We start from the raw sequence: 25,612 nt of genomic DNA, 5'->3' as shown, positions 1-25,612 counted from the left end.
TGTTTTTATGTTATGGGATGGATTGCATAGCTATTTTGTTTCTTATTTTTATTTGAATGTGTTTTGCAGCCTTTCCGGAGCAGATCACCACCAAGCAGCAGTACAGAGTTCTAGGAAACAGCCTCAACATTGTGGTGGTGGCCAGACTCCTGCAGCTGCTGGTCTCCTAGCACTTGGAGCACTTTGAAGGACCAGACGATCCGTTTCATCATAGAGGGCTGCAGAAAGGAATCCTGAAACCCAGAAAGTAGTATGTGCTTTTGCACTTCCAGTTCCCTTGTTTCGAAGTCAATGGATCTTTTGAATTTTAGAAAAGACGACGACATTTGAGAAAACACCACAGCAGCAAAAGAGACAAGACATTAAGGCGGGACTCAAACAGGAAACGGTGGGTTCGTATTGGATAATGATTCCTCGTTGCTGCGTGCATGCACCGCCAGTCAACAGACGTACTTCCTCTTATTCTTCCTCTTACACTCGATGAAAGCAAAAAACAGAAAACAAAGACCTACTTAAATCAAAACACCCACCCACAGACAAGGCCTTCACATTTGTTTACGTAAAGTTTATGTAGTACAGTATTTTAAAACTATAGTTCAGTAGTTAGGTTGAATTGCAATTAATCAGACAGATAAGGGAAGGACAGAGGACCAGATAAATCAGTACAAATTACCAGAAATATCTCATTCGGTGGGCAACACTAATAGAGGGGGCGACCGTGGCGCACTGGATTAAGAGGTCGTCTGGGAACCGGAAGTCAACGGTTCGGTCCCCGACTCGGACGCGTCATGTGTCGAAGTGTACCTGAGCAATACACTGAACCAATGGCAGCCCCCTGCTCCCTATATCCAGGGATGGCTCAAATGCAGAAGCCAAATTCTGTGTATGTGTAAAAATGTACATGACAACAAAATCCTAACTTCCTTTTAGATTCTGAAAATATGAAATGAAAGGTTGCCATTTCTTAGCGAAATTGTCATTACATCCTCTAAGTGCATATTTAATTTGTTCAAGACTTAAGAAAAACATCACCTGAAGCCAGGCAGACTGAGATGGTGGACTTGGAGATTTCCAAGCAAGAAGTATTCTGCGACGCGCCAGAAGAGTGGTAAAGGCAATAATGTCCTTCTCTTTGGTACTGTATAGGATGGATTTGGCTGGGATTCCAAAGACTGCCAGAAGAGGGCACGTTGTACCTTGATCCCTAAAACTACAGTTAAAATATCAAAAACATAGTACCAGAAGTGTTCAAGTTTAGGACACGCCCAAAACATGTGTAGTAAATCTGCTTGAGGATGATCACAACGGTTACATCCTGGGTCGTGACCTGGGAATATTTTAGCTAGTTTGCTGTTACTAAAGTGCATCTATGGACCACTTTAAACTGAATGAGACCACGTCTGGCACAAGACGTAGATGTGTTCACCCTATTCAGTGCATCCACCCACCAATTCTCTGTCATGTTCATGTTCAACTCACTTTCCTATTTGGTTTTGATTACAGAAGAGGTATCTATTGTAGTTATGATCTGGTTGTAAACTTTAGAGATCAGTCCCTTCTGAGTTGGATGTGTGTCCAGTAGGCTTTCCCAAAGTGTTTTGCACGGGAGATCAGGGTATGACGGAAAGTGTTTCACTACAAAGTGACGGGCCTGAAAGTATCTGAAGAGATTTGAACGGTCCAGGCCACATCTCTTACAAAGAGAGTCGAAGCTAGAGAAGTGGTCATCGTCAAAAAGATCCCTGAAACACTTCAGTCCACTTTTTCCCCACTGTGAGAAGGTTCTGTCCACTACAGATGGTGGGAATAGATGATTATTACTAATCGGACCCTGAGCAGAAGCTGTTAGAAATTTAAAGTGAAGACGAAATTGAATCCAAGTTCTAAGAGTAGCAAGGACAATCGGGTTAGCAGAGTGGCTGGACAGTTTTATCGGAAGAGATGAGTATACCAATGCAGGAAGAGAAGATGAATGGCATGATTGAGCCTCCAAAATGCACCAATCAGTCTCAGGGGCATTAATCCAAAATGATATTTTTTGAATGTTAGTTGCCCAATAATAAAATATATAGAATTAGGAAGAGCCAGGCCACCCAAGTCCCTTGGGCGTTGGAGGAAGACCTTGCTCACTCGTGGCGACTTGCCTGCCCAAATAAAGTTTGGCAAGAATATTGGTAAGCATCTAAACGGGTACAGAAATTTGGGGAATACATTCATTTTTATAGACTGCACCCTGCCAGGTAGTGACAGGGGCAGGTTGCTCCATCTAAGAAGATCATTTTTCATATTTTCAACCAAGGGGTTAAAGTTGGCTGTCTGAAGAGAGGCAAGACCGCGGCTTATGTTCACACCTAGGTATTTGAAATCCAAACGAAAAGGTACTGAAGACTGTTGAATTTGGCAAGCCAAATCATTTATTGGGTACAATTCACTCTTTTTGAAGTTTAGTTTATATCCTGAGAATGAACCACATTCCGTCAGAATCTATTTAATTATAGGGGAAGATGCCACTGGGTCATTCACATACAGTGACACACTATGTTCTATCCCACCCCGCCGTACTCCCCGCAAAAGTGGTGACGTTTTCAATGCAATGGATTCTAATGGATTCTTTTTGGCATCTAATGAAACAAATGCTTCCGGGACCAATGCAGAGTGGGAAATATGAATTATATTAAGTAACCTGCGGATGTTGGAAAATGAATGACGACCTTTTATGAAACCAGTCTGGTCTTCAGAAATAATTAGAGGCGGAATATTTTCAAGTCGGCGAGACAGTACCTTTGCAATGATTTTCGCGTCTACATTGAGAAGTGAGATCCACAATCAGAGGGGTCCTTATCATTTTTTTGTCAGAGTGTAATGGTTGCTTGTGATAGTGTAGGTGGAAGAGTACCCCTAATCAGCAACTCCTGATACATTCCAAGAAGAATTGGAGAAAGCTTGTCTTTACATTTTTATTTAAACTCTGCGGTAAAGTCATCAGGCCCCGGAGTTTTGCCACTTTGCATAGTTGTAATTGCTGCTTGGACTTCCTCTAGTTCTACTGTACGATTCAGTTCCGCGATTTTATCTGATTGAAGACAGGGGAAGTCGAGGCCGTCTAAAAATGTTTTCATTGGTCCTTTGGTTAAGGTAGATTCAGAAGTATACAACTTAAAGTAATATGCCTCAAAAACTTTATTAATTTCTTGCGGGCTTGTTTTCAAGTTGCCATGACGATCTTTAATGTCAGGGATCAGTCGTGAGGCTGCTTCCCGCTTTAGCTGATGTGCCAGTTCTTGTCCCCGTACTCATATGACCGGCCACGAGAGTACAACAGTCGTTGTTCAGCTTTTTTGGTTGATAGTAAATTAAATTCTAATTGCAGGTTCTCCCTTTCTTTAAAAAGTTCAGGTGATGGATTAGAAACACACTGCTTATCAATGTTGTGAATGGATTCCGTTAAATTTTGTAGTTGTTGCCTACCCATTTTATTCGAATATGACGTAAAGGAAATGATTTCCCCTCGTAGAAACGCTTTAAGCGTTTCCCACAGAAGGGAAAAGGAGACTAATTTCGATAAAAGTATCTATTTTGCGATTTTATTGCAAAAATCTTTGTCAGAGAGCAATAAGGGGTTTAGCCTCCATAGTGGACGGTCTTTCTGATTTAAGGTGAAGGAGATGTCTCCTTGTAGAGGAGCATGGTCCGAGATAATAATAATGGGTAAATATTCTACAAATTTAACGTAGGGTATGAAAGCTCTGTCTAAAAAGAAGTAATCAATTCGTGAGAAGGAGGAGTGAACATGTGCAAAGAAGGAAAAAACCTTCGAGCTTGGGTTTGAAAGCCTCCAAGGATCTACACATCCATTGTCATTCATAAAATTTGAAAAAGCTTTGGACATTTTAGTGGGAGGAACACTTCTAGAGGTTGAGCGGTGCAGGCTAGGGTCCATGACACAGTTTAGATCCCCTCCAAGTATCAGTTGATGTGTATTTAAATTTGGAAGTGAGGCCAAAAGTCTGTTAGCAAAGCCGACGTCGTCCTAGTTGGGAGCGTATACATTAACCAGCAAAACGGGTGTATGGAATAGAGAGCCTGTCACTATCACGTATCGACCGCAAGAATCCGAAACAACATTTGTCGGAGTGAATTGTATTTTTTTTGCTGACCAGTATTGCAACCCCACGTGCCCTGGTATCAAAATCTGCGTGGAACACATGACGTTTTACCGGTCCATTTACCCCTTTCACATTCCATGAGATAAGTCTGATGGCGTTGTCTCCAACCCTCAAAGTATCAGAGGAGCTTTTAGTATTAGCCATAAATATTTGATGGTTTAGAGTAGAGGGACTCTAAGGTGAGAGTTAGGGAGAAGATTGTTTAAATACTGGTTGGAAAAAAGAGAACATATCTGGTTCTGTCCTTTAATTCTGTCCTTGTGATAACTGTGTTAATTTGTTTGTTTGCACTACAGTGTATTTTGTAGGCCAAGCCCATATTACCCCAAACCCCCATAAAAAAAATAAAAAAATGGAAAAAAAAGCTCCTAGGTCTACTTCCCCAAACGAAGAAAACCGCAGGAAACAACTATTCATAAATAGTTGGGGGGAATCCAAGGTTCTTAAATGTTTATTTTGATCAGATACAATGTTAGGTGACTGACAGTTAGAGCACTTTTAAGTCAAAGTGAAGTCACATTTAGTTTTGTAGTGAAAAATAATGTCAACGTGATTTTTAAATGCATCATTATTTCTTTATTATTAAAAGAAAGAAAAAAGTTATTTGGGGAACTATAAACTATTACATATAGCTGACGCTGTGCTGCTGTTTTCCCTCCAATTTGCCTGTCACCTGATCCAGCTCACTTGTGCGTGGTGTCTGTTTCACCCTTTTTTCTAGTTTTAATTGATCTACTAATAGTACGATGTCAGCCAACACGTACTAGAACTTCTTTAGAACTTTTTTAGAACTAGAACTGTTTTTGCATTGATCTGCTATGGCTTCACTCACCTCTCCATCCGACTGTGTGAGCTGCGCCCGCCTGGTGGATAAAATCACAGAGTTGGAGGGAAGAATATCCACGCTCTACAGGATCCAGTATGCTGAGAACCTCATGGACACCATCATCTTCGGTCCATCACAGACTGACACAGCCAGCGACCGCGTGCATGAGTCCATCGCTTCCAGTCCTGCTGCCGCGGCCCCTCCTCCGGTCGCAGCTCCTGAGGCCTCCTGGCTACGGCTCGGAGCTAAGCCTAAAGCCCTGGTCAGCTCTACTCCATCACATCACGAGCCCTGGTCCCTGGTCTGTGCTCGCGGCAGCCGGAGAGGGAGACGCACATCTCCTACACCCCATGGCTTCGATGTCCAGCTGAAGAATGGATTTGATGCCCTTGCCCTGCACGAGTTCCCTCCTCTGACTACGGACTCCCAGCTTCCTACATCATCCCAGCTGCCGCCTCGGGGGACCCACAGCCCCGGGTTCACCGACATCCCTACGCCAGTCATTCCTGAGCCCTCCTCTTGCCCCAGGACACGCCGCTCCATACCGTGCTTTACACCAGCACCGCGGCGAGCTTCGGTCGACCGTTCTCTCAGTCCTTGCTCGTCTGCTCCGCCACCACTGGTTAAATCCTCGCCTCCATCCACGCGTATTGCACGCGCAGTGTTGCCGCCTCGTCCCCTCTTCGCCCGACGACGCTGATAGTCGGGGACTCAATCATCAGGAACACCCGTTTCTTCAACGCGGAGACACACTGCTTCCCCGGAGCAACGGCTCAAGACATCCTGCTGACACTGCCTGGTCTGCTGCGCGCCCTCCCGTCTTCCATTCGGCGAATTATCGTTCATGTGGGAATTAACGATACAGCCCTCCACCAGTCTGAGTTGACCAAGATGGATTTTACATATCTTTTAAGCTTTTTAAACAGCTGTGGACTGTCTGTTTTTATCAGTGGTCCAAGTCCAACACTCGGCCGTGGATCACAGCGGTTCAGCAGAGTCCTCAGCCTCCACACCTGGCTCCAGGCCGCCTGCAGGACCAACAACGTGAGCTTCATTGACAATTTTAATCTGTTTTGGGGCTGCTCTTCCGCTTTTAAGAAGGATGGTATTCATTTTAACAAGCTGGGTAGCCGCCTGCTAGCGGCTAATTTACAGCATGCTGTTCACTCCCATTCACATGATTGACTGTTTACACCTGGATCCCCTGTCCGCTGTCACTCTTCCTCTACGATCATTCATCAGCCGCATTCATCCCCTACAAGCAACACCAGCTCCCCCTGGCGGCATGGAGGGTCTCCAGCCTCTACCGTAACTTCCACTCCACGACCCATGAACATTCCCGTGAGAATCACAGACTCGCGCTCACGCCCTAGTTATGGTCGGTTTCGAGGTGCTGCACGAGTGATCCGTCCTATTGCACATACCCCCAAAGCTTCCTGTGCTGATGACGACACAGTGTCTTCCCCCATCAAAATGTGTCTGATTAATGCACGCTCTGTAACAAACAAGGCTCACATTTTAAATGACTTGTTCACAAGTCATAATTTGGCTTTTTTATTTCTGACCGAGACATGGCAACGGAATATGGAATGCATCCATTTCAATGAACTCTGCCCTGTGGACTGCTCTTATGTTGGGACACCGCGTCTGACAGGCTGCGGTGGAGGTCTCGCCGTGGTCTGGAAGAATCAGTTTTCCTGCCACTTGGGGAGCACAGAATCCTATGTTACTTTTGAACTACAGCTGACTAAAGTGGGCCGACTAAAGCCGTTTTACTGTTTTTTAATTTACCGACCTCCAGGTCCTGCAGGTCAGTTTTTATCAGAGTTCACAGACTTTCTGACCTCTATTATCAAGCTAGACAAAGTGCTTCTGGTTGGTGATTTTAATCTGCATATCAATGATACCACAGACTGTATTGCTGCTGAGTTTCTCAATATTACTGAATCTTTTAATTTCACGCAACATGTTTCTGGTGCCACTCACAGGGGTGGTCACACCTTGGACCTTGTGTTTTCTCTGGGTCTTGATATTGATAATACCCGTTGTGAGGACCCATTGATCAGTGACCATAAATGTATTTTCTTTGATCTTTCTGTCAATGCTGACCCCTTGTGTCTGAAACAAACATTCCACTCCCGCATTATTACTCAGAGTACAGCTGATCATTTCTCTGTGCACTTCTGCTGTGATATTAACACAAATCTCAATGATGTTGAACACTTGATACAGTCATTTAATGAACATTGCACCACTTTGCTGGATAAAGTGGCACCTCTTCAGGAAAGGACCAGGGCTGCCTATAACACTACTCCGTGGATGACAGACGCTGTGTGCAGCCTGAGAGAGAAGTGTCGCAGGACAGAGCGGCTCTGGAAAGCTACTGGGCTAGAAGTGCATTGTTTATATCTCAAAGACCTCAGAGTTTCTTTTAATACTGGAGTAAAGGAAGCTAGAACTGCTTATTTTGCCAACCTAATCTCTTCTTCAAATGGAAATCCCAAGATTCTGTTTGACACAATTAAAGGAATTGTTTCACCGTCTGTCGCCACTTTACCATGCTATTCTGTTGACGATTGCAACTAATTCCTTATCTATTTTATTGATAAGGTAACAGGTATTAGGTCTGGCATTCAGCCTGGGATCTGTTCGTCTACTTGTAGCTCCTCGCAATCTCCTGCTGTTCTGGACTCTTTCCAGCCTATCAGCCTTCAAGACCTGATGGACTTAATTAACAAAACAAAGCCATCATCTTGCCCTCTGGATATAATTCCATCCTCTCTATTTAAGAAAGTTCTGCTAACTATTGGCCCTGCAGTAACATCTATTGTCAATTCCTCATTATCTACAGGAATTGTCCCTTCCTATTTCAAACATGCCACTATCCAGCCCATATTAAAGAAACCTAACTTAGATCCAGCTTTGCCCATGAACTACAGGCCCCTATCAAAACTGCCTTTCCTGTCCAAAATTTTAGAGAAAGTGGTGGCCAAACAACTGACTGCTGCACTGGAGAGGCACAACATGTATGACAAGTTTCAGTCTGGGTTTCGTAAGCAACACTCTACTGAAACCGCTCTCCTGAGGGTTTCAAATGACATTCTCATGTGTGCTGATGCAGGTGACTGCTCTGTGTTAGTTCTTCTGGACCTCAGTTCTGCATTTGACACTGTAGACCATGACATCCTGATTAAGAGGCTACGTGATTGGGTGGGCATATCTGGCATAGCGTTAGACTGGTTTACATCTTACCTCAGTGACAGAAGTTTCAATGTCTCTGTGGGTGATTTTGTGTCTGTTACCTCTCCACTGTCTTGTGGTGTACCGCAGGGCTCGGTTCTGGGGCCTCTGTTATTTTCCCTTTATCTGTTACCTTTGGGACCGATCCTAAAAAGCTATAATGTGTCCTATCACTTATATGCAGACGATATCCAACTCCATCTGTCATTCAAACCCAGCGAGGCATTCACATTCACTAGCTGCCCATTGCAACCTGCGCAATCTAGGGATTTTCTTTGATCGATCCATGCCGTTTGACCCTCATGTTAAGCAGCTGTCCAGGTCATGTTTCTTCCATCTAAGAAATATCAGTAAACTGAGATCTGTAGTATCAACACCTGAATTAGAAATAATCATACACACATTTATCTCTTCACGCATTGACTACTGCAACTCACTTTTCACATCACTCAGTGCATCTGCTCTTAACCGTCTGCAGGTCATCCAAAACGCTGCCACCAGATGACTCACCAGGACAAATCGACGGTCTCACATCACCCCCGTACTCCGATCTCTCCACTGGCTCCCTGTAGCATTTAGGATACACTTTAAAATTCTCACCATCACTTACAGAGCACTTCACGGCTTATGTAGCTGATCTACTTCGCCCCTATTCACCCGCCCGCACTCTCAGGTCAAACGCTCTAGGTCTTCTGTCAGTCCCACGCACACGATTTAAGACCCGTGGTGACCGAGCCTTTGAGGCAGTGGCCCAGAGGCTCTGGAATGCTCTGCCTGCAACTCTACGCCTCGCAGATACTGTGGATACTTTTAAACGCCAGCTCAAAACCCACCTGTTTAGGCTGGCGTTTGTGTAAAAGTAAACCCATGTCCTAGACCTGCTCTTAAAATATGTTTTCCATTTTTATTTTATTTTTTATTATTTTAAATTTTTTAATTTTTATCTGTGTAGATTATTTATTGACCCTTGGGTCACATTGTGTTTTTATGCTTTTAAATGTCTGCTCTGTTAAGCACTTTGTGATACCACTGTGAAAAGCGCTATATAAATAAAATTCATTCATTCATTCATGAATGACTATGACAGAGAGAGACAGACAGAAAAATAGACAGAGAGGAGAGAGAGGCTGAGTGAGACAGGCAGACAGACAGTTAGATGGACTGAGTGAGTGGGAGAGTGAGACAGGCAGATAGACAGTTATAGGCTTTTATTTAAAAATGGGGGGGGGGTCTAAAAGTCTCCAAGACCTGAATGACTATGAGAGAGACAGACAGAGACACAGAGAGATAGAGGGAGAGGAGTGTATGTGCGTGTGTCTCAGTGCCTCTGTGTGTTTATCAACATCACTAATGAGCTCATATGAACACCTGTGTGCCTGAGTGCATGTTGGTGATTGGAGCACCTGTGTGTTAGAGGCTAATTAAGAGAGAGAGTGAACAGTGATTTTCAACAAAACTACCTGTCAAACATATGCCCTTCATACCAAAACCATGAGACTAATCAATAAAATATGGATACCGTGAGAGAGATAAGACTCCCCCCCCCCCCCCCCACATGGGATTAAAAGACACCATGATTTTACATACATGAGGGGCAGGTAGGTAGACAGGTAGACCAGCAGGTAGATAAACAGGTAGGTAGTTGGATAGACAGGTAAGCAGGTAGACGGGTACATACATAGGTAGACAGGCAGGCAAGTAGACAGGCAGGCAGGTAGAGAGGCCATTTAACAGACAGCCACAGATACCTGATTTTCTGTCCTTGTTTTGTCCGAGTATTTGATCGTCTCACATTTCTCCTTGTCGTTCAGGAGATGGCGGTCTACAGGAGGTTTTAGATGAACACAAGATCAGTCTGAGGAGGAGATGTGAAATATGACTGAAGGAACTGATGAAAGAGGAAGTGGAACCCCCCTTAACAGGATCTACACTGAGCTCTACATCACAGAGGGACAGAGTGAAGAGGTAAACAGCCAACATGAGGTGAGTCAAATTGAGTCAGCTTCCAGGAAAAAGACTCTCCATGACGCTCCGATCAAGTGCCACAACATCTTTAAAGCCTCAGCTGACCAACAGGGACCCATTAGAGTCGTTCTGATGACTTCTCGGTGCAGAAGTTCACTCTGGAGTGGGCCGAGGGTTTGGAAAACCAAGATGTCAGTCTGGTGGTTCTGCTGTCGTGCAGGGAGCTGAACTTGATCAAAGAGCAGTACAGTCTTCTCAAGCTGCTCCATGTTTTCCATCCAACATTACAGAAGATCACAGCAGAGAAGCTCTCTGTCTGTAAAGTTGTGTTCATCTTTGATGGTCTGGATGAAACCAGACTTTCATTGGATCTCATCAACAATGAGGTCGTGTCTGATGTCGCACAGAAGGCATCGGTCAACATGCTGCTGGCGAACCTCATCGAGGGGAATCTGCTTCCCTCGGCTCTCGTCTGGATAACTTCCAGACCTGCAGCAGCCAATCACATCCCTCCTTCACGTGTTGACAGGGTAACAGAAGTACGAGGCTTCACCGACCCCCAGAAGGACGAGTACTTCAGGAGGAGGTTCAGTGATGAAGAGCTGTCCAGCAGAATCATCTCACACATCAAGATATCCAGGAGCCTCCACATCATGTGTCTAATCCCAGTCTTCTGCTGGATCACTGCTACAGTTCTGGACCACATGTGGACTACAGACCAGAGAGGAGAGCTGCCCAAGACCCTGACTGACATGTACTCACACTTCCTGCTGGTCCAGACAAAGAGGAAGAAGCGGAAGTACCATGAGGGACATGAGACGAGTTCTCAGGAGCTGACGGAGGCTGACAGTGAAGTTCGGACAGGGAAGTTCTGGGGAGGCTGGCGTTTGAACATCTGGAGAAAGGAAACATCATGTTCTTCCAAGAAGACCTGGAGCAACATGGTCTTGATGTCACGGAGGCCTCGGTGTTCTCAGGCGTTTGTACAGAGATCTTCAAAAGAGAGAGTGTGATCAGTCTCCTGCTTTGTTCATCTGAGTGTTCAAGAGTTTCTGGCTGCAGTCTACATGTTCCACTGTTTCACAAACAGGAAGACAGAGGTACTGAAGGACTTCATGGGGAGGGATGATTACCCAACACTGGATGTCTTCCTGAGGAGAGCCATGGAGAAATCCCTCGAAAGTGAAAATGGCCACCTGGACCTGTTTGTCCGCTTCCTTCATGGCCTCTCTCTGGAATCCAACCTGCCCCTCATGTATGTAAAATCGTGGTGTCTTGTAATCCCATGTGGGGGGGGGGGAGTCTTATCTCTCTCACCGTATCCATATTTTATTGATTAGTCTTATGGTTTTGGTCAAAGAAAATATTAAAAGTTTGACTTGAGAATAAAAAGATTCCCATAGTGGAATTATGAGATAGAAAGTCAAAATGATGAGATACTTAAACACAACAGTCATAGAAGCAGCTCTTTGGCTGGTTACCCTACATTATGAGCATCCCGAAACTGGCTCAGTCCGGGACCAGCGCAGTCCAGGACAAACGTTTGTTTGAAAAGTGAAGATGACGGTTTGTTCCGTGACTCGATATCAGTTCACATTCACATAATTATCAGTTCTCTTCTCCTGAACCGAACTAAACCTTTTGGTTTCCTAAACCAAAAGGTCAGGGTGAAGTTGCTAGGTTACGTAGAGCATGATGGCAGCAGCTGTGACCGAGCCATGTTATTTTTAGAGTTGGTGTAAAAACGTGTTGCGGCCATGAAGAGAAACCCTCCAGGAGGCTCTGGATCAAGAGAGGGGGTCTGTGCTGGGTCTACTGAGTCTGAGACTTGGAGGATCCACGGATACATTGCTGATGATGTCTCCTGTTTTAGTATCAGACGATGTGTCATTACAACAAAAAGTCAACTTACAATCTACAAATGGTTCCTTTTGTAAACATATGAGGTCACAAAACAGATGGAAACAGCAGATTTAATGCTCGATAATGTCTTTAATTCTACGATTATTGTGAGTTGAAATCTTAACTCCAGAAGAACTCTGGATGTTCAATAGGCAGTACAAGAATAAAGGAGCAAAAAAAGGTTTCAAGTAAATTACTCGTATCTAAAAACTGTACCTAATGTCGTAAATGTATTTAGTTCCTCTGTAGTAGGCTGTGTTTTTGTATTTAATCTCATTGTCACCAACTGTCGCCTCATGTTTAGTGATGAAGACGAGATTTGAACCAGCAGCTCTGGTTCTGTTTGTTCTGTAGAGGAAATGTAATCAGATGGAGCTGCAGACCAGCTGCTCTGTTTACATTTAACATGGCATCCACTCAGTCTGATTTCTGAGTTCACTGCACTGAAAACAATCCTTTTACGCAACATATTTTTGTTTTTTTACTTATTTTCCATAAAAAAATAAATGTCTGTAGATTAACAGATATTTACAGTAATTTCAATGTTTGCTGTTTTGATTGCAGGTAATTAACCATAATTTAAGATAACTTTATATATACGTGTGTATTTCTATGTAGACTGTATATAGATTACTTCATACCTAAATTTGGGTTATTACCGTCATTCCGCAGTTATTTTATCTTTTTCTTAACCGAACCGAGTAGTTTTTGTTGCATAACCCTAACTAAGTATTTCACTATCTTTTCTTATCCTGGGGATACAAGTTTACATAAAGTACTAAAGTATTTTACTTATCCTGTTTCTTTATTCCACTATTTCTTCCGTCCCCCGTTTCATCGCAACGCTTCTTCTTCTTCATTTTTTAAGCTACAGAAACCGTTCAACTATCAAAATGTTCAGCTCCTTCAGCTGATGTCTGCTATGACTTTTTCTATTTCTAACCTTTAAACTTTTTTGAATTATTAAGCTTTTAGCAACTTCTTTTTGAATGGGATCTCTATGGAGAATATTTACAAATCCTCTTAAACTTCTTCAACTTTCAAATCCTTCAACTTCCTCATACTTTCAGCTACAGACACCATTTCAACTTTCAAATGTTGAGAAAACCCTCAACTATTGCCAACATGATTCAGCTTTTTGATATCATTTTAACTTTTTGAACTGCAGCAATTTAACTTTTATGATTTTTCAGCCCTTTTCTGACTTTATAATGGATGTGTATTGCGCAGCTTAGAGTGCGTGATGTCACCGCTAGAGTGAAGAGCAGCTTGAGATTCTTGTGAAAAAAACATTTGTATTTTGCCACTGTGTCCACAATCTTCACTCTTCATGCATAATTTCTGGATGTAGAAGTAGCTAATATTGTCCTTGTCGTAGAAAAATTACTGTGGAATCCCACAGATTTCCACATTTGACACGGAAGCCGTTAATTGAGAGGAAAACCAACTTTCTGCTCCATAGAGACCAATGTTAAATTTTGCTTCAAAAACATCTTCCACAGAACACGGTACCCCATTTCTAGATCGCCAGTTAAGCCACATTTTTTACACTACAGACACAATTTTTACAGAATCTGTTCTTCAACTCATTCTTCCCCTCAATTATTAATATCGGAGCAATAGGAGCTACGGTTATGGGAGTTTTGATGATTTGTTTGAGAGGTGTTTCCCTGTTTTAGCTCCATGAAATGATAAACACACAGACTCACAGACACACGCGCACATACACTCCTCTCCCTCTATCTCTCTGTGTGTGTCTCTCTCATACAGTCATTCAGGTCTTAGGGATCTTTAGAGGTCTTTCCCGCTCCTCCAACCCCCCCCTCCACACACACACACACACACACCCCATTTTAAAATAAAAGCCGCACACACATGATTTGTTGCAGCTGTTACGTGTTGCATCTCGGCCAATCAGACATGAGTATTCTGATAAGTTTCCTGATTCGAGTTACATTTACACACACAAGAGGGAGAGACCAGGAAAGACATGGCAGAGCAGGACAACAGTCATGTAAGCTGTAAAAGATAAAACATCGGACAATTTCCAAATGAGAAAGTTTGCCAGAGATATCAGAGCCTCTCTCGCGCTCTCTCTCTCTCTCTCTGCCTCCCTCTCTCTCTCTCTCACACAAATTCTTTCTTCTCTCTCTCACAAATTCTTTCTTCTCTCTCTCTCTCTCTCACTAATTCTTTCTTCTCTCTCTCTCCCTGTCTATGTCTCTCTCTCATACAGTCATTCAGGTCTTAGAGACTTTTAGAGGACCCCCCCTACACACCCCATTTCAAAATAAAAGCCCCAAAGAGTGAATTCAAATTGAAATGCTTGTGATGAAGCCAGGCATTTAATAACCTCTTTGTGTGTCAAACATGATGATTATGTCTCCTCTCCCCCTCTCCCCCCACCCAGCACCACCCTTTCAAAATAAAAGCCCCATGGATTCACTGTATTTAAACAAGCTCAAAATTTGGCTTTTTTGTTGAAATTACTTTTCACTCCTCTCCCTCTATCTCTCTGTGTCTCTCATACAGTCATTCAGGTCTTAGGGATCTTTAGAGGTCTTTCCCCCCTCCTCACACACACACACGCCATTTTAAAATAAAAGCCCCACAGAATGAATCCTAACTGAAATGCTTGTGATGAGCCTGTCATTTAATAACCGGTTTGTGTTTATCTAACATTATGATTCTGTCTCCTCTCCCCTTCTCCCCCACACCCCACACCCCATTTCAAAATAAAAGCCCCAGAGAGTGAATTCTAACTGAACTGCTTGTGATGAAGCCTGTCATTTAATAACCTCTGTTTATGTGTCAAACATGATGATTATGTCTCCTCTCCCCCTCCCTCCCCCACCCAGTCCCACCCTTTCAAAATAAAAGCCTCATGGATGAACTGTATTTAAACGTTTCGCTCAAAATTAGGCTTTTTTGTTGAAATAATGAATGCTCTTACTAATACTGTGACAACTACTACTACTGCTAATATTTCTAGTATTACCACTACTACTACAACTTTTGCTGTTGCTACTATTACTACTACTGCTACTGCTATTACTGTTACCATAAATATTATTACTACCACTACTGCTATTACTACCACTACCACTACTATTATTACTGATACCACAACTGCTAATACTGCTACTACCAGTACTAATAACCAGTACTAATACTACTACAGCTATTAGTACGACTGCTGATACTACTACTTCTACTACTTCTTCTAATTACAAATACTTCGACGACAACTTCTACTACTACTGCTACTACAAATATCACTACTGCTACAACTAGTACTTATTCAAATGCTACTCATACTTATACTGCGAATAATACTTCTACTACTACTACAACAAATATCACCACTGCTGGAATTCTTTTAAGCTACAGAAACCGTTCGAATATCAAAATGTTCAGCTCTTTCAGGAGAGGGGTGATATAACTTCATATTTGTAATCTTTCAACTTTTTGAATTATTCAGCTTTTTGCAATTTTTTTTAAATTGGATATCTATTTTCAGCAATGTTTTTGAGATTCATTTCAGCTTTCACCATTCCAACACATTTTCAGCAGGAAATGCATTTTCTAGTTTGAGATGGTGTTTGGTCAGAAAATGTGCAGTATTCGTCTTAAACTCTTGGTGTGGAAGGTTGATAGTCTGTAAGGTTGATAGTCTGTTGAGGTCTTCTTGTGTCATTCTCCAGCATTCAGAACCGTACAACAGGGTGGATAAAACACACGTGCTGCTACCATGATGTGGTGGGGAGGCTTGCGTGCCTCAATGACCCTATGAGCTATACCGACGGGGCCTTAGGTCCCTGGCAGGTTTAACCATGGTTACGGGTGAGGGGTCTGACAAAAGGCGGCACCTGGTCCTCCAGGTTTGGGGGTTGGGCTCAGGGTTAACAGCTCTGTCCTGGAAAAATAAGTATTGTTACGGAAACAGCAACAAAATTATCAAAAGCAACTAGATGTGATGGGTTTCCAGGTGTATCAATTGATGCCAGCATGAATGCCAGTGGTCAAAGCCATAAGGAAGCCACTGACAGGAAGTTGGAAGTGCTTCATATCAAGCACAAGACAAGGATGGGCTATTGGAATGTGCGTACAATGTATGAGTCAGGGAAACTTGCGCAAGTGACAAATGAGATGAGAAGATACAACCTACACATACTAGGAGTAAGCGAAAGCAGATGGACAGGATCGGGACATCTCAGAACCAGTACAGATGAAACAGTATTATACTCAGGGAGGGATGATGGCCACCATTCCGAAGGAGTAGCCATCATTCTACAAAAAGGAGTCGGGAAAAGTCTTATCGAGTGGAAACCGGTCAATAGCAGGCTTATGAAGATCAGGCTAAAAGGAAAACAAATCAACAAATGATAGTTGTGAAGAAGCAAAAGACGAGTTTTATGAGCAGTTACAAGCTGAGCTCAACAACACACCAGGACATGATATAAAGATAGTGATGGGGGATCTGAACGCAAAAGTCGGAAGTGACAACACCGGCTATGACAGGGCCATGGGAGGACAGGGCTGTGGCATCATGAATGAAAATGGGGAAAGATTAGTGGAATTTTGTGCCAGTTATGACCTTGTCGTCGGAGGGACCTTATTTCCACACAAGGATACATAAATTGACTTGGAATTCACCTAATGGGCGAGACAGGAACCAGATAGATCATCTGACGATAAATGGAACCTGGAGACGCTCACTGTTTGATGTCAGGGTAATGCGAGGAGCAGATGTTGCTCGTGATCATCACCCTGTTAGCAGTGCTGAAAGTAAAGTGAAGGAAAGCTGGTAGCAGAAAGATAGGAAGACAACAGTTTGCCACTGAAAAGTTACAAGATCCTAAAGTGAAAAGCTCCTTCATAGTGCAGCTAAAGAATAGATTTCAAGCATTATCTGACCAAAGTGATATGCAACAGGATACAGATAGAGATGAGATTAACACCAAATGGGAACAAGCAAAACAAGCATATCTAGAAACCAGTAAAAAATGTCTGGGCTTCAAACAGAAGGATAGAAAGGAGTGGATAACCGATGATACATGGCAAGCCATTGATATACGCAAGGGAGCAAAGAAGAAAGTCATGGAAGCAAAATCAGATAGGCTAAAAGAAAGTCAATATCGAGATGCAAACAAGGCTGTGAAGAGGACAACGCGAGCTGACAAACGGGAATATATGGAGGACCTTGCAAAACAAGCAGAAGAAGCAGCCAACAAAGGTGAGCAAGGAAAGGTCTACAAGCTAACCAAGATTATTAGCGGCAAATACAGGGGGGCATCTGATGTACCAACAGAAGATAAACAAGGAAAGCTTACAACGGAAGCAGACCAAGAAGCTAGATGGGCGGAGCATTTTAGCGAGGTGCTGAACAGGCCTCCACCAACAACACAGGCCAACATCCAAGATGCAGAAGCAGATTTGGATATCAGCATTGAACCACCAACCACAGATGAAATTATAATCGCGATTAAATCTTTAAGAAACAGGAAAACCCCTGGCCCAGATAATCTCAATGCAGAGCTCTTCAAAGCAGACCCGATTCTGGCAGCAACAATTCTGCAACCACTTTTTACATCTATATGGGAGAAGAAGAAAATACCTGATGACTGGTCAGAGGGGATCATCATCAAAGTACCAAAGAAAGGTTCTCTAAGAAATTGTAACAACTGGCGTGGAATTACACATCTGTCAATACCAAGTAAGATCATGGCGAAGATTATTATTCATCGAAAAACAGATGCTGTAGAGCAGCGGTTCCCAAACTTTTTAGGCCGCGCACCCCCTTCTACATCCCGACCGGGTTCGCGCACCCCCCCCCCCTTAATAATAAAAAAAAAGAAGCAACAGAGCCTTTTAAGCCTTCATAGCCGCATAAGAATCGGACCAATGAGAGAACAGTTTGCTCGCGTGTGGCATTTGTTTACAAGATTTAGTCCGCTGTTAAATGTTGCAGTGTGAACACAAACCGAACAAAGGAGCAACTGCAACAAAGCAAACGAACTGAAGGTGTGAAAACGCCCTGAAACACTGCAACAAAGTTTCAATAACTTTCAGTGACACAAGGCGTCACTTTTAAAGAGCAATACGGATGGCGAGCACACACGCACAGGCTCAGAGGCAGATTATCACATTTAATTTACAATTAATGACCGACTAATGTAGCCAGGATGTCTTCGGACAAAGCATCGATGCGGAGACACAGTGTTGTTGGACACCGGGATCATGTCCAACTTTTTTGCTTCTTTCTCCCCAATCATACATTCCACCATCTCTCTGGCAGCTGGCAAGCTCACGTCTTCGGCGATTGTGTGCGGTAGCCCCTTTCTCGCTATTCTGTAACCAGATATGAAGCCCGTAGTGCGTCATTTATAGACCCAACACATGAATGAGACTGCAGTTGTTTTGGGCTGTTTTGTAACTCCTCCAATTTGGATATAAACAATGTAAGGGGCTTTTGACTTGCACTGGCATGCTTGGTGTTCAGGTGGCGACGTAAATAAGAGCTTCAGACTGTTAGCCAGAACCTCACTGCACACCACGCACTGTGGCTTTGGGGAATCTGCGTTGCCAATCCAAGTGAAGCCCAGACACAGATACTTTTCATCATATTTCCTCTTTTTTTCCCAGTCTGATGCTCACTCTCGTTTCCTCTTTTTTCACCTTGACTCCGCGATGGGCCGATGTGCTCCCGATTTGTCTGTGCTATCCCTTCCTCCTTTTCGGTCTCCTCCATCTCATCTTCCTCTGACTCTGGCTCGATGTCTTCTCCCGGTCTCTCCCCAACGCACCTCTCCGTTCCCCTCGCCTCCGATTCCTCTCTCTCTCTCTCTCTCTCTCTCTCTCTCTCTCTCTCTCTCTCTCTCACTCTCTCTCTCTCGCTCTCTGTCCCTCTCCTCTTTTACGACTGATAGCTTCAGATGTCCCACCTGACAGTTTCCCCGATTTCAGCCAGTTTAGCATATTTGCATGAATGTTGCTGAATGCATGAAGTTCGCTGTTAGCTGACGTTAGCTGCACAAGCTAGGCTGGCTAGTGTGTACGACTGGCGGCAGGCGGCAAGACTGCCGGAAGGAGCTCAAGTGCATTTATTAAATTGTACGTTTTTAATTTTAAATGTTACAAAGGGAATTTTTATAATTCATGTTTTTATTTTGTGAAAAATCCCACTTTTTAAATTAAAATTACATTTTCTTTTAATATTTAATATTATTACACCATCAGACCGCCATTACACTTTTCCTCTCGCGCACCCCCTAGAGGCAGCTCACGCACCCCTGGGGGTGCGCGCACCACACTTTGGGAATCCCTGCTGTAGACCAACATCTCCGAAAAGAACAGGCAGGTTTCAGAAAGGGTAGAAGTTGCAACGATCACATATTCACGTTACGTAACATCATAGAGTGCACAGAGTGGCAGAGGGAACTGTATATAAACTTTCTTGACTTTCAAAAAGCATTTGACTCCATTCATCGTAAAAGCCTTTGGCGTATATTGCGGCATTATGGGATCCCTGAAGATATAGTTCATGTGATCCAAAGTTTTTATACCAACTTCACATGTAGGGTTGGAAACAGTCTCCAGAAATTCCAAGTAAAAACAGGTGTGAGACAAGGATGTGTGATGTCAGCTTTGCTCTTCAATATTACTATTGACTGGGTAATGAGACAAACAACTGAAGACTAAAATAGAGGCATTCGATGGACACTTTTTTCATCACTTGAAGACCAGGGGTGTCAAACTCATTTCCACTCTGGGCCACATCAGCATCACGGTCGCCCTCAAAGGGCCGGTTGTAACTGTAAGACTGTATAACTAACTTCTCCTAACATATTGTTAAATAACTCTCTCTGCATTTGATTATTGTTAATTCAAGTGTAAACATATTGTACATGCAGTTATATAAATGAAAAATGATATTTAAACACATTTCTGTTATTATAACAAATCATTTTAATTGAGGGTTAAGAAACCCACATGACTCTATCAAAGATCAAACTATTAAAGAAAATAACAAAGACAAATATCAAACACAAGTTATGACATTAACGTTGTTCAAAGCTGTTTGTGTCACCTCTCTGCATCACTAATGTTCCTCCCTGTCGTCGTCCTGTGCATGGCAGCTACATCCAAGAGCTGCTCACTGAGAGTCAGGTCTGATGAACATGGATAGATGATGTATCCGTGTTGTCTGTGCTTTCATCAACAGTTCATTACAAACACAAGTACCTGCTCGTCTCTTAGCTAGCTGTGTTGTTAGATTGCTGCTAGTTCATCAACTCGGTCTGCGATGGTGTTTCTTCACAAACTGACATTTGTAAAAGTCTGTATCTGGTCGGAGCTCTGCTCACATACCTTCAGCATGCACTGGGCTGTAGCTGTGTAAATATATTCTGCTGTGATTGCAGTCTGCCTTTTAATTCTTGGACAGTTTGATGTTTTTCTTGGAGGCTAAATTTAGCTCCGTGTTTGGTGTCAAAATGCCGACGTGAATTGTATCCTTCATCACCGACACGCCTCATAACACAGAACACAGACCCGTTGTTCTCCTTGAAGCACAAACATGTATTCACTTTCCCATCTTTCATTACATTTTCTTCCCTTTGCATCAATTTTTCTCTTCGTGGACATTTTGGGATTATTTGTGGATCTTTTTCAATCGTTGGAAAACCTCTTTTCGGGCTGTTGCCTCTCCTGTCCACCTGTTGTGATAGTTTTAATGTCGGTACACAGACAACATGCTATCTCATCATTTCAACTTTCTATCTCATAATTTCGACCATGGGGATACTTTTATTTTCAAGTCTAACTTTTAATTATTATTCCAAAAAAACAAAAATAGTTTTTTGTTTGTTTGTTTTTTGTTTGTTTTTTGCTGGCGGATTCGCGGGCCACATAAAATGACGTGGCGGGCCTTGAGTTTGACACGTGTTATCTAGACTATGCAGATGATCTCTCTCTTCTTTCACATACTCATCGACACATGCAGGAGAACACATCCCGCCTCAGTGATTGGTCAGAAGATTGGCCTGAAGATCAGCAAAAAGAAAACAGAAGTGATGACTCTGAACATTCCAAATCCCTCACCAATTCAGGTTAATGGAGAAGATCTCCCTAAAACTGACGAGTTCACATATTTGGGCAGCACTGTCACACACGACGGGGGCACAGATAAAGACATCAGGAACTGTCTTAATAAGGCAAGGAACGCTTTCAAAGTACTGAAAAACATATGGAGGTCACAGCAGTACACCATCAAGACCAAACTTAAATTGTATCACAGCTGTGTTTTATCCACCCTATTTTACTTATTACTTTCTGTGAAGTAGCCGAGGATCATGGGAGTTGTTGTCTTTACCACCACTATGCTAACAGGTGCTAGCTGGCTGCAGTTTAAACTAGATTATGATGTCACTGCTCTTTAATATAAAATGTATCTTTTTTTAAAACAACCAGAAGATACAACGATGGAAGCAAAAAATCAAAAGGGAGATAAAAAGACAAAACTAGAGACGTGATGAAGGTAGTACTGGGTAATATATAATATATAAATGATCTACTGAATAACATACTGATGATTAAATGTTTTTTGATGCACTCTACTGTTAATGTACAGTTGAATACTGTAGATTTGTCTTTGTTTTAATGTACTTATGGCAATTCTATACATTATGTTGTAGTTATTGTAAATGAAACCATAACAATGTTTTAATGGTAAATTACTGTCGTTTGTGACAAAGTAACAAAGAAATGGGCTAAATTCACAGGAAGGTACTTTTTAAATGTATTTTAACACAATATGTTTTCCAGTGGTTTAATAAACATTTATTAACAGTATATACAGTCATTTTAATACATTTAGAAATTGCTCTGATTATTTACTGTTCATTACACTGTCCAATCATCAGCCTGTCCAATCACCAGACTGTCCAATCACCAGACTGTCCAATAATCAGGCTGTCCAATCACCAGCCTGTCCAATCATCAGCCTGTCCAATCACCAGACTGTCCAATCACCAGACTGTCCAATCATCAGACTGTCCAATCACCAGACTGTCCAATCACCAGACTGTCCAATCAGCAGACTGTCCAATCATCAGCCTGTCCAATCATCAGGCTGTCCAATCATCAGCCTGTCCAATCACCAGGCTGTCCAATCACCAGACTGTCCAATCACCAGACTGTCCAATCACCAGCCTGTCCAATCACCAGACTGTCCAATCACCAGACTGTCCAATCACCAGACTGTCCAATCACCAGGCTGTACAATCACCAGACTGTCCAATCATCAGGCTGTCCAATCATCAGGCAGCTGAACGTCCCTCCCTCCTCTGCTGCTCCTTCAGATTCAGCCACACTGAACAGTTCAAAGTGAAAACATCATCAACGGAGCACAAACAGTAAATCAGAAATAGCCCATTAGAGCCATTAAAGTTACTTACAAGGTGTTTGTTGCTGTGACGATGGTGAGCGTCTTCCTGAGGATGATGATGACATTAACTCGACCAAAAGAAATAATGAAGCAGACGAGGAAGATGATCTGCAGCAAACCCCCCAGAAACAAGATTGGAGCCGTAGTGAGTGTCTCTATATCTGTCTATCCTTCTGTCTGCCTCTCTGTGTCTTTGTCTGTCTCTTTATCTGTCCTTCTGTCAGTCTCTCCGCCTGCCTGTCTCTCTGTGTCTTTGTCTGTCTGTCTTTGTCTATCTGTCTGTCCATCTGCCTGTCTTTGTCTTCCTGTCTATCTCTGTGTCTTTATCTGTGTGTCTGTCTCCCTTTGTCTTTATCTGTGTCTGTCTTTATCTGTCTCTCTGTGTCTTTATCTGTGTGTCTGTCTGTCTCTCTGTGTCTTTGTCTGTCTGTCTGTCTATCTCTGTGTCTTTATCTGTGTCTGTCTGTCTCTCTGTCCCTTGATTTATTTCAGCTCTTTGTCAGGACAGAAACTCACTGTGTTGCTGTTTGTTTGGCTTTTGTGAACAATCTGTTTCCCCGTCAATTCGATTGATCAAGATGAAGGATGATGTAATTGCTTGTTTGTGGACTTTAGTTTGTTGAGCCCACAGGTTCATATGTCAATAATGTTCATAATGTTAATTATGTTCATACGTTCATTATGTTCATGTTCATATGTGAATGTTAATTATGTTCATTATATTCATGTTAATTATGTTCTTATGTTCATAATGTTCATCTGTTCATAATGTTCATAATGTTAATCATGTTCATAATGTTAATTATGTTCATACGTTCATTATGTTCATGTTCATATGTGAATGTTAATTATGTTCATTATATTCATGTTAATTATGTTCTTATGTTCATAATGTTCATCTGTTCATAATGTTCATAATGTTAATCATGTTCATAATGTTAATTATGTTCATATGTTCATTATGTTCATGATGTTCAACTTCATACGTTCACAACGCTACTGAGTAAAAGTGGTTTATCAATACAGATTTATTGATGGAAAGTGTTGCTCCAACAGGTTTACGTCATGAATACAGATTAATTACGTCACATTCATTTTAGATTCATCAATAATCACGCATAATGAACACTTATTATTGTTATTGATGATCTAGGTCCAGTTTCCCTCCTGATGATGTCATGTGATTTTTTTATGTCTCTCACAGCAAAGTTTCTTGGTCATGTCACTGTTTGCAGTGGCCATGTTGACTCCAGCTGCCTGGATCCTTCATCACCTGCCACAGTACCGCCAGCAGTCCAAAGAGAGGCCTAGAGACTGATCCTTATCTTCTTCATCCTCCTCTTCCTCACCACATCAATATATTCTACACTGTAATCAATAAATGTGTCACATTTGATCATCATTATTAAACTTGGATCATTAAACAAAGTGAACCTTCTTATTTTATTGTGTTCTATGATCAAAATGTGGATTGACACCTGAAGAACAGAGTTGTCCTTTCCAAAATAAGAGCAGCCTATTTCTCTCCTTGTGGTATTTTATTACGTTAAAACAACGTCCAGCACGTAGTCTGCTTCTCTCTGCTTCAAAACATCACACATGAACTTGTTCTGAAGTTTGTACAAACAGGAAGTGTTTGAAGATAAAATAAAGCTTCAGTTTGTGTTAGTTTAGTTTGTTCTGCTGGATTGAACGTTAGTCACTTCCTGTTTGAGAACATCAGTTCCCACAGAGAAGATGTAATTAAACCTGAGAGCAAAGAGGACAGACATCCTCATCACCATCTTCATTATTCCTAATCAAAAAGTTAAAAAACACCAATCCGTGACTTTAATTTAACAATTACAATAAAATCACCAGCTCTACCCCCACTAATTCGATTGGCACCATCCCCGAGCTACTGGGACCTTCGGAAGGGTTAGTTCTGGGATTTGGACCCATTTTTAAATGGGTTACGGTCAGATACACTTTCTTTGGGAGGTCGTAGGCACTTGGCCTCTTCCGGAAAAATGAAGGGGATTGTGACACGGGTTAGGGTTAGCTAATAGCAAAGAACCATCAACATAATCTGTGCACTGTCCATCACTAACTCACACCACGAAGCTCTTATCTCTCATTGGCCTTTGGGATGTGTGGTATCGTCTGGATATCCAAATCCTTTCCGCCCTCTTTCTTTGGGGTGTATTTCATTCAGGATTGCACAGAATGACTGGTGTTAGAACAGATTTCCAGCCATGTTGGGGGAAATGTTTCACTAAGAGAGTGAGTACCTTTTTCTTATTTAATATATTATATTTATGTTGGGTAAATCAAATTGAAATTGTGTTGCCGGTTTCACCCAAATATTGCAAGCCACACTGTCTACATGTAATTCAATATTTGCAGTTTTTAGATTTCGGACTGCCACGGGTCATTGTATGGAAGACCTCCTTCGTCTATTGATTAGTAAACCAGTTGCGGTGTTGAAAATATTCACCCTGTCCTCTGGGTTTCGGATTAGTAAGGGGTTTTAATTTTGCTTTCACCAGGAGGTCCTGTAAATTCCTCTTTCTCCTGAATGCTGCAATAATACTGTGGTGCTGTAATAATGAGGTACCTGTAATATACTTGTGAAAGTTCTTCCCAATCACTCTGACAAGTTTAACAGTAGCCAGGCAATATGTGGTTCCAAAAGGGAGGCTAGAGGTCACCACGGGGAGACCGTGGCTTACTGGGTTAAGAGGGTTGTCTGGTAACCGCAGGGTCAACGGTTCGATTCTCGACTGGGATGTGTCACGTGTCGTAGTGTCCCTGAGCAAGACACTTAACCCCCAGCTACCCGGGGCAGCCCACTGCTCCCTATATACAGGGTATAACTATTCGACCTTGATGAGAGAGTGCAGTCGCTTTGCTCTTGCCTCTGCTTGCATTTTCTTGCATTTTCTTGCTTCAATTTGCCAGATATATCACATATATCTTGCCAGATATATCACATATATCACTCTTCAATGTTTGAGTGAAGACAAATCCAGAAAGTCGTCGAGCTATTTGGATTGTTGGCTACTGCTAACTAGCAGCTAAGCTAAA

The 25,612-nt window shown here is 42.4% G+C and overlaps 1 protein-coding gene and 1 pseudogene across 3 annotated transcripts in view; both read left to right on the top strand.

Moving 5' to 3' along the window:
* trdmt1 (tRNA aspartic acid methyltransferase 1) overlaps positions 1–23,802 on the top strand; it is a 33,230-nt gene extending 9,428 nt beyond the window's left edge. For both annotated transcript variants that reach the window (XM_079291943.1, XM_079291942.1), the window contains 2 exons: positions 70–388; positions 23,782–23,802. In XM_079291943.1, the coding sequence (XP_079148069.1) occupies positions 70–114 (45 nt within the window). In that variant the 3' untranslated portion in view covers positions 115–388; positions 23,782–23,802. The remainder of the gene's footprint in view (positions 1–69; positions 389–23,781) is intronic.
* Positions 176–23,864, top strand: LOC306794281 (NLR family CARD domain-containing protein 3-like; annotated as a pseudogene). The gene is made up of 3 exons (XR_013773204.1): positions 176–250; positions 10,044–11,456; positions 23,751–23,864. The product of XR_013773204.1 is annotated as an NLR family CARD domain-containing protein 3-like (transcript).
* Positions 23,865–25,612: the final 1,748 nt, after the last annotated feature.

This window comes from Melanostigma gelatinosum (genome assembly GCF_949748355.1).
Source record: "Melanostigma gelatinosum genome assembly, chromosome: 20".
Taxonomy (NCBI): domain Eukaryota; kingdom Metazoa; phylum Chordata; class Actinopteri; order Perciformes; family Zoarcidae; genus Melanostigma; species Melanostigma gelatinosum.
This window is presented reverse-complemented; position numbering and strand designations above follow the sequence as displayed.